Source organism: Trichechus manatus, unplaced genomic scaffold (assembly GCF_000243295.1).
Source record: "Trichechus manatus latirostris isolate Lorelei unplaced genomic scaffold, TriManLat1.0 scaffold00008, whole genome shotgun sequence".
In the NCBI taxonomy this organism is placed as follows: Eukaryota; Metazoa; Chordata; class Mammalia; order Sirenia; family Trichechidae; genus Trichechus; species Trichechus manatus.
In genome coordinates, this window is record NW_004443944.1 from 21683851 (window position 1) to 21696604 (window position 12754).

The 12754-nt window shown below is 41.6% G+C and overlaps 1 protein-coding gene across 1 annotated transcript in view; it reads left to right on the top strand.

Moving 5' to 3' along the window:
• Positions 1 to 12754, top strand: part of PTPRT (protein tyrosine phosphatase receptor type T) — a gene marked incomplete at its 3' end in the record, with an annotated part of 923104 nt that overhangs the window by 579171 nt on the left and 331179 nt on the right. The window contains exons 10-11 of the mRNA XM_012558679.1: positions 6236 to 6252; positions 11221 to 11246. Of these exons, the coding sequence (XP_012414133.1) occupies positions 6236 to 6252; positions 11221 to 11246 (43 nt within the window). The remainder of the gene's footprint in view (positions 1 to 6235; positions 6253 to 11220; positions 11247 to 12754) is intronic.

Sequence of the window (12754 nt, forward strand, 5' to 3'; positions counted from 1 at the left end):
TGTCCCTCAGGCAGGCTGTCTTCAGAGTCAGAAGATAGCTGCCACAATCTCACACATCGCATGTGGACGTGACAATATCCCTTCCTAAGAGTCTCCTTTTTATACATGAGCAGATGTTCCTGAAAGTAAACTTCTCCTCATATCTCATTGACTAGAAGTCGGTCACATACCCACCCCGAAAACAACCACTGGTGAAGGAAACAGAGTTATCAACATTGGCTAGGATTAGTCAATGCTTATCTCTGAGATGGGGACAGACATTTGCTGAGCTCATAGCCACATAAAGAAGGGTAGACCCCAACCAAATCAGTCTTTCTCTGAATGGAAGAAGGGAGGGGAGAGAGGGAGATATATATTACATAGCCAACAAGTATATCTTCACCAAGGATATGTACATCTTTATGGTTTTTGAAGGGATATTACTAAACTTTCATTTTTTCTGTCCTTTTTCCAACGTTGGGTAATGTAACTGGAAAAAAAAAAAAAAAAAGACCTGCAATATTGCTATTGACTTGGTGCCTTTTTTGCCTCATGCTTGTTCATTTGGGACAAACCCTGTCCTGCTGGGCGTCTTGCAGGTTGTAGCCACAGCTCCAGGCTTCCCTGACTCTTCGAGTGGGTTCTTTCAACATCCATCACCTTTACCTCCCTGGCACTTTGAAACACCATCAGTTCTGGCATAATGCAATACATACATGCCTAAAAACATTGTGTTAAAATTGCTTAATAAAATCTGCAGGGCTTATGGAGAAAATAAGGTTAGGGGCACAACAAAATAGGAACACAAAAATAGGAACCTAGTAAAACCAGTAGCACGGGTTTAATACACATGTTAAATGGTTAAGAAATACATAAATACTTCAATAAAGTATTTTACCTTTAAAGAGAAAGAGACTTGAAGTTTGCTTTGAATGGAAATGGGTGTGAGAAGGGTCGCAGCCTGTGAGTTAATGTGAAGTGGTAGAAGGAATGTTGTCTGAACTCAAAGGGACAGTTGTAACAACACATACGGGTGGGTGTGGCTGACCACACACAATTGGTGACCTGAAAGAGCAGATAGATGTTTGAGGTGTGTGCATGTGTACATAGTGTGTACACTTATGTGGTTCCATTCAGCCGGGTGGTTTTCTGCAGTCACCTAGTGTTTCTCATGTATGAAATCACACATAATCAAACACAAAATTTGCATTATGCTCAAATTGTTTCCTAATATGTCAATCACAGTGAAACAAGTTCCCATTTTCAAAACAAGAGTTAGAACAGAACTGACTACTGAATTTTCTGTCCACGTCCTTTCAATTCTATTCCATCTTCATCCTACCTCATGAATGTTCTTCAAAGTTTCTTGCATATGGAGGGTGTCTTAGGCTGGGTTCTCTAGAGAAGCAAAACTCGTGAAGCATGGATCTCTATATTATATACATATATAATAGAGAGAGATTTATCTCAAGGAAATGGTTCACGTGGTTGCAGAGGCTGACCAGTCCTGAGTCCATGGGTTAGGTGTCAGGCATCAGACTGGAGGCTCTTCTCCTGACCCACGAATCCACAGAGGCCGACAAACCCAAGATCCACAGGTCAGACAGCAGGCTGCTGGCTCATGGGTGGGAAGAATGATGAATCCAGGATTGGTAGGCAAGATGGCAGGCTGCTGGCCCAAGTCCCAAGAACCAGAGGTCAGATGCTGATGAGCCAAATGTAGGATCTAGAGCACAGCAAAAGCCAGCAAACTTTGCCAGAAAGTCCACATATAATGGATGTAGGCAACACCCCCAAGGAAACTCCCTTTCAACTGACTGGCTAAGCATGGAGGTGATTACATTCTATCAGATCTCATCATGGAAGTGATTACATCATTACATCATAACTGCCATACCACTGAGAATCATGGCCTAGCCAAGCCGACACACAACGTTAACAATCACAGCGGGTACCTCCTTCTAGTTTCCAGGGCCTGTGCCGGCTTTTTCCCATTGTTCCATTGTAAAGCCTGGACTCTCTAGGGATATGGAGGGACTAAGCAGCTGTGATTATGTTGCAATCTTTTCCAGAAACCACAACTACTTCTGTCTGACTCTATAGCCCCCCTGTCTTATTATGCTAAGCCGAGTAAACCATGGGCCACTAAAAAATGGTAGTTTTGTTTTGTTTTTTAAGGTAAATATATGAGTTAAGGAAAGAAAAATGAAGTGGATTTTTTTTTTTTTTGAAAAAGCATCAGAAGACTAGTAAAATAAACACCCTCCACACCAGAAGAAAATGTCAACCTCTATTTTCTTATCAAAACCTATTATTTTACTTTTTTTTTTTTTTTTTCTTTTTCTTGATACATGCTAACAGCCATCTTACCTTTAAGGTCCTTAATTGACTTGCAGCTAGAACACAGAGGGAAGAAAGACATTTTCGTGCAAGGCCTAAGAATCTGAAGGAAGGTAGGGCAAGAAATGTTTGTGTGTGTTAGAACTGAGTGAATTTAAGCAAGATTGTCTCCACTGGAATTAGCTGAAATGGAAGCAAGACATGAGAGAAAATGTAGAGCCTGGTGAGAACAAAATAGTCATGAAGGCAGAGAGGTGGCTCCAGGTACAAGAGTGGGACAGAACCATTAGAGGGCTATTGGGAAGCAAGGGAGAACATGGGGCAGGTGGGTGGAGCAGGATGTAATGTGGTGGCCAGGGAAGTGCACCCCTCTCTGGCCATCACCCATCATGGCACCAAGGGAAAGAGGAGCCTGGGGGGTCTTGGCAATCAGTTGTTGACATGTTTGGGGCACCACATGATTAGGAGTGGGGAGAGCCTAGGCTAGATTAATTATCATTAATAATTAAGTTGCTCAGGTTCACCATCTTAAAGAAAAACCTAATGACACTTAATTGCAAATTAGGGGAATTTAAATCTGTTTTCATCATCTATTACTTGCTCAGTGATACCCAGGAATAAGACTTATCAGGTTTCTTCTACTTTTCTGAATTGACTAAAACATTGAAGCCCCCCTCCCCAACTTAGGGTCTTAAAAGAACCCCAGGCTAACTCACTCACTAGAGCAAGGTCTGAGAAGCCTCTTTGGTCTTTGGTCCCTCCAGGTTGCCTCTGAGGTGGACTTATCCAGGTCCAACGTGCCTGGAAGCTTTTCTGGTGGTATCCACTCCAACCTCACCACAGAGTCAGCAACCAGGACATTGGCCAAGGCTCTAATTCCTGAAGCTGCTGCTCTCAGTGCTCAAACTATTTCCATCCTACCATCAGGGGCTCTAGTATCTGTCCCTGCAACGCAGGTCATCTTCCTCCAGCCTAGCAGGCTTCTTTCTACCTTTGTGTTCAAGGTCAAGCCACACCCCTGTCATGTTCCTGCTGAAGCACAGAGGTCTCCTCCCCCTTCTCTGTGAGTGTAGGCAGAGTCTGAAAAGCCAATTCTTAATTTCTGCCTGGAGCAAGGGAGCTCAGAACTCACAACTAAAAGGACAATAGCCTTTTAATACTTACTTAAGAGTTCACAGTAACCCCTTCCCTCTTCCCTCCAAAAACCCAAATACCTCTTAATTTATCTATTACACATCCCAATATATATCATTCAGTTTCATTCCAACAGTGTAAAAGCCAGTATTATTCTTACTTTAAAAGTGATGGGAATAACAGTTAAGTAACTTGCTCAGGGTCAGCTACAATGCAGGAATCAATCTAAGATTTCAAACTCAGCCCAGTACTTGAGAAAGTCCCTGTTCTTTCTTTCTTTTTTTTTTTTTTTTCCATAAAACAACAAACATTTCTTTATCTCACACAGTTTCTGAGGGTCGGGAATTTGAGAGCAGCTTAGCTGGGTGGTCTTGGATCAGGGTCTCTCTTCAGGTTGCAGTACAGACATTGACTGGAGCTGCGTCATCTGAAGCCTTGACTGGGGTTGGGATCTGCTTCCAATATGGCTCCCTCACACAGCTATTAGCAGGAGTCCTCAGTTTCTCATAATATGGGTCTCTTCTGGCAACATGTCAGATGCCTTCCACTAGAGTGAATGATCCGAGAAAGATAAGAAGAAATCATAATGTACCTTCTGACATAGCCTTGAAGCTAGGAGGGGATACACAAGAGTGTGACTGTCAAGAGGCCATCTTGGAGGCTGGCTACTATAGGGCTAGTACTGTTGTCTGTCTGCAGGACGAGGATGAATAATAATTCCTGGTTTATTGATAAATTAATTGATCAATTAAACAATTTATAGTTCCAAATTAATTCTTCCAACTGAAGTGGTAGAGATTTGGATAATCTCAGAGAAATAACCCACCAGTTGAGTGCATTCCATCTTTTATTATGTGTTGGTTTATTCATCAACTCTTTATCACCTGCTATGTGTCAGGTAAAGAGCCCTGGTGGCACAATGGCTAAAGTGGTTGACTGCTAACCAAAAGGTTGGTGGTTTGAATCTACCAGTGGCTCCACAGGAGAAAAGACGTGGTGATCTGCTCCCATAAAGATTTGAAGCCTAGGAAACCCTATGGGGCAATTCTACTCTGTCATATAGGGTCACTATGAGTTGGAATCGACTGACAGCACACAACAACGTGTCAGGCTCTGTAATCACTCCTGGCAATACAATGGCAAGGAAAACAAATGCTGTCTCTGCCCTCCTAGAGAAGTCAATGGAGTTAGGGGAGAAAGCTATTGAACAAATAATAGCACAAACAGATATTTCATTGCAATCTGTGATGAGTGGTATGAAGAGTTTAAGTTGCTATGAAAACGTATATTATGATGGCTTAGTGTCTTAGGGCTGCTGGAACAAAATACCACAAACTGGGTGGCTTCTAAGAACAAAAATGTACTATCTCACAGATCTGGGGGCTAGAAGTCCAAATCAGGATATCAGTCATGTTGATTCTGAGGGTTCTGAGAGACAAACTACTCCATGCCTTTCTATTAGCTCCTGGAAATCCTTGGCATTCCTTGGCTTGCAGCTGTGTCTGCCTCTGTTGTCATGTGGCCGTTCTTCCTCTGGCTAATGTTCCATGTCTGTTCTCTTTCATAGCACGCTACTTAGATGGGATTAGGACCCCTCTTACTCTGATATGACCTCATGATAACCGAGAAGATCTTCAAAGATTCTATTTCCAAACAAGGTCACATTCATAGGTACCAGGGGTTAGGACTTCAACAAATCTTTTTAGAGGGACACAATTTAATCTATAGCACGTGGGAACCTAATATAATTTGAGAATCAAGGAAGGTCCTATAGCAGGGTTTCTCCACCTTGGCACTATTAACATTTTTTGTTGGGGGAAGGCAGTGATCTTGTGCATTACAGGCTATTTAGCAGCATCCTTGGCCTCTACCCACTAAATGCCAGTTGCACCCCCCACCCCAAATTGTGACAACCAAAAATGTCTCCAGACTTTACCAAATGTCCTCTGGGGTTCAAAACCATGCCCTACTCCCATTAAGAACCACTGCCCTACAGGGCGTCTCCAAGTGATGTGTTGGGGAGGGAACTTCAGGAGAAAGAAAGGCTATGTTAGTGAGATTTTTGTTGATAGATATTTCCAAATAATAAAATAAAACAGGGGAAAAAAAACCTGGTTATCTAATTCTAATTCTCAAGCTTAAATTCAGATTAGACTCTTGCCTGTATGACTTGTTAGTGCCCCTTTAAACAGAAATTCACACCCTGTAGCCAGTCCGCTTGTGCTGAATGAGGTGTCTTCATATAATTGCCAAGGAAAAAACAGGTGTGGCCTGAAGCTCTCTTCCAAAACGTTTTTTAACTTATTGAATCTCTAGGCTGGCTAAAGTTGTTTGGCCTTCAGCCTGCTGGTTTATATCACTGCCTAGAGCAGGGTATTATCACTCAGAAATACATGGCCTCACTTTTATTGGAAAGATATTTATAGGTACTGCTTATACTCTATATGAATATGTTTAATGTGGGACAGTATATAACCAGGCTGGGTATAAAGTCAGATTATTTCCACCAACGCTTGCCTTGATTTCAATTTTGAACAGACAAGAATTAGCTTGCGTGCTTAGAATTCTGAAATATTGAGTAAAAAGGGAATTAGAGGATCCAGTGGAAAAAACATGATTTGGGAAACACATACACTTTTGGGTCAAATTTGACATCAGCTCTATGATCTTGGGCACTTAAAAGAGCTTTAATTTCCTCATTTGTAATGAAGATGGTTAAGTGTTCTCCCGTATGGTTGTTATGAAGATACATAAGATTGTAACAGTGTCTGGCATACAGCAGGGGTCCAGTAAATGAAAGTTCTCTTTCCTTTGGTTTATCTAGTTCATCTCCTCTCAAGCGTCCCTAAGAGATGCTTCCTTAGAAATCTGGGGGTTACCCTGATCTAGTTCTTCCCTCCCACTCTACATCCAAAAAACCAGTTGCCGTCAGTTGATTCCTACTCATGGCAACCCCATGTGTGTCAGAGAACTGCAGGCTTGCTTCCAGATTCTTGGGCCCCCATTCCAACCAGAGTATAGCCTTTCTACTGCTGCCTCCTTGCCTCCTCCTCCTCCTCCTCCTTTTCCTTCTTCATCTTCTCCTCCTCCTCTACTTTTTTCTTCCTCTTCCTCCTCCTCCTCTTCCTTCTTCCCCCTTTCCTGTCCTAGAAAAGAAACCCATGTTCTGCACAAACCTACTAAGCCCTTTTATATATACAGGTATCCCCCACTTTTCGAAAGTTCACTTTACCCCACTTTGCTTCTATGAAAGACCTACATTAGTACCTGTTTTCTCTAACCAAAAGAAATCAGAAGAGGATTTGCACTTTTACGAAAAAAGGCAAAAAGCAAAAATGGCGTTCAGCAGGAGAGCCACACCTTTTCGCATTCCTCTGGAGTAAGCTAGAGGTTCAGTAGAGTGTCTACGTCAACGCATTCGCTGCCAGTTTTACACAGGGGCTTGACCAAGCTCCTCCTTTCAAACTCCTCTGCCGTTATTGAACGACCCAGCCACATTCAGTCAAACACTTGGTGACTCATAAACGCACCATGCATCGCAAGATCCCATCCTCGACGTGTCCCCTGCGTTTCTCTCTATGGTACTGGGTCTGGTGCATTTCTCTAACTGTACCAAAAAACAAAACAAAAAACCATTGCTGTTGAGTCAATCCTGACTCATAGTGACCCTATATGACAGAGGAGAAGTGCACCATAGGATTTCCAAGGAACAGCTGATGGATTCGAACTGCCGACCTTTCAGTTAGCAGCCGAGCTCTTAACCACTGCACCACAAGGGCTCGTCTCAAACTGTACGACTAAGAATATAAATCCCTCTCTTTTGCGGGATTCAAACCCCAGCCCTTCAATCCAGCCCCATGTGCCATTGCCAGCTACGCTAACAGGGCTACGATCGGCACTGCCACCACCTCTCAGCCTTCCAGTGTGCTCGCTGTTTTCCCAATTCTGGTAAGTGAAACTACACTGTACATACATTATTTCTACTATATCTACACTGTGCATTTATTACATCATTCCTGCTTTCACAATATATTAGTGTTAGGCTACCACCCTGATGCACGTGTTTCCTTATTTTTAAGCCAGGTAATATCCCCTTGTTCTGTTTGAATGACTGCCTCTTGGTCTATGTACAGGTTCCTCATGAGCACAGTTAAGTGGTCTGGAATTCCCATTCTTCGCAGTGTTATCCATAATTTGTTATGATCCATACAGTTGAATGCCTTTGCATAGTCAATAAAATGCAAGTAAACCTATTCCTGGTATTCTCTGCTTTCAGCCAAGATCCACCTGACATTAGCAGTGATAGCTCTCATTCCACATCCCCTTCTGAATCCAGTTTGAATTTCTGGCAGTTCCCTGTCAATGTACTGCTGCAGCCACTTTTGAATTATCTTCAGCGAAATTTTACTCATGCATGATATTAATGATATTGTTTGATGATTTTCCCATTCTTTTGGACCACCTTTCTTTGGAATGGGCACAAGTATGGATCTCCTCCAGTCAGTTGGCCAGGTAGCTGCCTTCCAAGTTTCTTGGCATAGACAAATGAGTGCTTCCAGCATTGCATCCATTTGTTGAAATATCTAAATTGGTATTCCTTCAATTCCTGGAGCCTTGTTTTTCACCAATGCCTTCAGTGCAGCTTGGACTTCTTGCTTCAGTACCATCAGTTCTTGATCATAACCTACCTCCTGAAATGGCTGAATGTTGACCAATTCTTTTTGATACAGTGATTCTGTGTATTCTTTCCATCTTCTCTTGATGCTTCCTGTGTCATTCAATATTTTGCCCATAGAATCCGTCAATATTGCAACTCAAGCCTTGAATTTTTTCTTCAGTTCTATCACCTTGAGAAATGCTGAGCATGTTCTTCCCTTTTGGTTTTCTAACTCCAGGTCTTTACATATTTCATTATCATACTTCACTTTATCTTCTCAGGCCACTCTTTGAAATCTTCTGTTCAGCTCTTTTACTTCATCATTTCTTCCATTTGCTTTAGCTGCTCTATGTTCAAGAGCAAGTTTCAGAGTCTCTTCTGACATCTATTTTGGTCTTTTCTTTCTTTCCTGTCTTTTAATGACCTTTGCTTTCTTTCATGTATGATGTCCTTGATGTCATCCCACAACTTGTCTGGTCTTCTGTCACCAGTGTTCAGTGCATCAAACCTATTCTTGAGATAGTCTCTAAATTCTGGTGGGATATACTAAAGATTGTAGTTTGGCTCTCGTGGACTTGTTTTAATTTTTTTCTGCTTCAACCTGAATGTGAATATGAGCAATTAATAGTCCATTGAACAGTCTGCCCCCCTGGCCTTGTTCTGATTGATGATATTGAGCTTCTCTATCGTTTCTTTCCACAGATGTAGTCGATTTGATTCCTGTGTATTCCATCTGGCGAGGTCTATGTGAATAGTTGCTGTTTATGTTGTTGAAAAAAGGTGTTTGCAATTAATAAATCATTGGTCTTGCAAAATTCTACAATGCGATCTCTGGCATCATTTCTATCACCAAAGTCATATTTTCCAACTACGATCCTTCTTCTTTGTTTCCAACTTTGGCAATTCAATCACTAGTAACTATCAATGCATCTTGATTGCATATCTGATCAATTTCAGACTGCATAAAGGTGGTAAAAAATCTTCAATTTCTTCATCTTTGGCATTAGTGGTTTGTGCGTAAATTTGAATAATAGTCATATTAACTGATCTTCCTTGTAGGTGTATGGATATCATCCTATCACTGACAGCACTGCACTTCAGGACAGATCTTGAAATGTTCTTTTTGATGATGAATGTGATACCATTCCTCTTCAATTTGTTGTTCCCAGCATAATAGACCATATGATTGTCTGATTCAAAATGGCCAATACCAGTCCATTTCAGCTCTTTAATGCCTAGTATATTGATCTTTGGAGCCCCGGTGGCACAGTGATTAAGAGCTACAGCTATCAACCAAAAGTTTGACAGTTCGAATCCACTAGCCTCTCCTTGGAAACTCTATGGGGCAGTTCTATTCTGCCCTATAGGCTCTCTATGAGTCAAATCAACTTGACGGCAATGGGTTTTTTGGTTTGGATATTGATCTTTATGCATTCCATTTCATTTTTGACCACTTCCAATTCTCCTAGATTCATACTTTGTACATTCCACGTTAAGATTACTAATGGATGTTTGCAGCTATTTCTTCTCATTTTGAGTCATGCCACATCAGCAAATGAAGGTCCTAGAAGCTTACTCCATCCACATCATTAAGGTTGATTCTACATTGAGGAGGTATCGCTTCCCCAGTCATATTTTGAGTGCCTTCCAACCAGAGGGGCTCATCTTCTGGCACTATATTTGATGCTGTTCTGCTGCTATTCATAAGGTTTTCACTGGCCAATTTTTTCAGAAGTAGAATGCCAGGTCCTTCATCCTAGTCTGTCTTAGTCTGGTAGCTCCCCTGAAACCTGTTCCACCATGGGTTACTCTGTTGGTATTTGAAATACCAGTGGCATAGCTGCCATCATCACAGCAACATGCAACCCATCACAGTACGACAATCTGACAGACGAGTGGTGGTATTTGGCACGAGTGTATACATAAAGATAGAATTTGTACTTAACTATTTGAAATTGAGGAACCCTGGTGGCACAGTGGTTAAGTGCTTGGCTGCTAACTGAAAGGTCAGCAGTTTGAACCCACCGGCCATGTGGAATGTCTACATAGACCAAGAGGCAGTTGTTCGAACAGAACAAGGGGATATCGCATATTTAAAATCAGGAAAAATGTGAGTCAGGGTTATATCCTTTCACGATAATTATTCAATCTGCATCCTGAGCAAATAATAAAGAAGCTGGACTATATGAAGAATGTGGCATCAGGACTGGAGGAAGACTCTTTAACAACCTGTGATATGCAGATGACACAGCCTTGCTTGCTGAAAGTGAGGAGGACTTGATGCACTTACTGACAAAGATCAAAGACTACAACCTTCAGTATAGATTACACCTTGACATAAAGAAAACAAAAATCCTCACCACTGGACCAATAAGCAACATCACGATATATGGAGAAAATATTGAATTTGTCAAGGATTTCATTTTACTTGGATCCATAATCAACACCCATGGAAGAAGCAGTCAAGAAATCAGATGACATATTGCATTGGGCAAATCTGCTGCAAAAGACCTCTTTAAAGTGTTAAAAAAGCAAAGATGTCACTTTGAGGATTAAGATGTGCCTGACTGAAGCCTTAGTATTTTCAATCACCTCATATGCATGCAAAAGCTGGACAATAAGTAAGGAAGACCAAAGGAGAATTGATGCCTTTGAATTATGGTGTTGGCAAAGAATATTGAATATACCATGGACTACCAGAAGAACGAACAAATCTGTCTTGGGAGAAGTACAGCAAGAATGCTCCTTAGAAGTGTGGGTGGCAAGACGTCCTCTCATGTAATTTGAACATGTTATCAGGATGGACTAGTCCCTGGAGAAGGACTCATGCTTGGTAAAGTAGAGGGTCAGCGAAAAGGAGGAAAACCCTCAATGAGATGCAACAATGACCTTAAACACAGCAATGACTGTGAGGATGGTGCAGGACTAGGCAGTGTTTTGCTCTGTTATACACAGGGTTGCTATGAGTTAGAACCAACTTGACAGCACCTAACAACAACATTTGAAATTGCATTTATATCAGCCTATGACCCTCCTTCCTTCACTCCTTCCTTCTTTTCTCTGCCCAGGACTCCTTTCCAAGTAATCAGGGTCCACCTGTGGTCTCCAAGGCAATGGAGTGGTAAGATATTTTAAAGCAATCAGGATTCAGCTCTCTGGACGCCTTGGCTGTGCCTGGCCGAGGTCGCTGGCTGCTCACCTCTCAAAGTCCTATAAACCCTTCCCTTGAAGACCACAAACCTAACTCTTTCCTTACTGAAGCACCAACTCTTCCTCAGCCCCACCCCCCACCCCCTTAACCACTACACTGATTCTGTCCTGCAGCCTTATCTCACTCACCTCATGGTTCTGCTTCTTCCATTTACCTGGTAAAAATGTATTAGTTCCTTACAGTCTAACACTTTTGACAAACAGTGAACATTTATTAAACAGCTATCACAGAACTTCTTTAAAGCCTGTTTCTATCATCCACAAGGTTCTCCTGCCCTCCCAGCTTTGTGTCAGCTGCCTACCCCTTGAATCTCCCTCCACACCGCATAGAAATATCATGTTGGTCACACCACATAGGAATTTGTAGTGGATTGCCAGTGCTATGTCTGGAACTAAATCCAGAATGTGTGTTCTGACAGCATGATGGACCTTTGTCCTAAAAATAGTACCGTGATAAGAAGAGAACAAAAGAAAATGTGCTTGCATTTATTCCTATATTTCCCATTCTAACAGTACTAGTAGCTAACATTCTTGAGTTCTTATTATATACCAAATACCACAGGATCAATGGCCTGCCTGCCTTTCTTTCTTCCTTCCTTCCCTCCATTCTTTCATTCTTCCTTTCTTCCTCCCACCCATCCATCCATCTGGTTTTCTTCCCTGTACTTCCTAAACTCAACTGTTCATCCATCCTCCTGTCCTCTCAGGTGTACCAGAAGCCACCCTCATGAGGCCCCGCTTCCCCGCTTCAAGGTTATCAGTCAGAATGGCCCAAACGAAAGAGTTGGCTATCTCTGCTTAGCAGTGTTCTTCTGACCACCTGCTGAGAAGAAAACCGAATGAACTCATAGTGCTCACAGCCAGGTTAACCATAGATTACAGCATCTAATCAAGAAACCAAGGAAAACACAATGTCCAACCGCAAAAATCTCTGCTGAATGCATCATTCAAGCGTTGCCCATGTCAAGGACCCGATATTCCATATCTGCATTGGTTCCTCTTTGACCTTTAAAATGGCTATACTTTCAGATGTCCTATGCTGTGTCCAAATTTCTGGTATTTTAAACCACCTAAATTTATTTAATTATACTTATAATCACTGACATGTATTGAACACATTTTAGATACCAGAAATTACCTCTAACAATTCATATGCATAACCTTGCCTAATCCTTCCAACAACCCTATGAGGCAAATACTTTTTCAGTTGAGGACTGATGTTCAGAGATGTTAACTGACTTGGCCAAGAACACACACCAATTCTTTTTTTTTTATTTTTTTATTTTTTATTGTATTTCAGGTGAAGTCTTACAGAACAAATAGTTTCTCATGAAACAGAAGTACACATGTTGTTTTATAACATTGGTTAACAACCCCACAACATATCAACCCTCTAACTTCTCAACCTATTTTTTTTCTTTTTTTTTTTTTGGT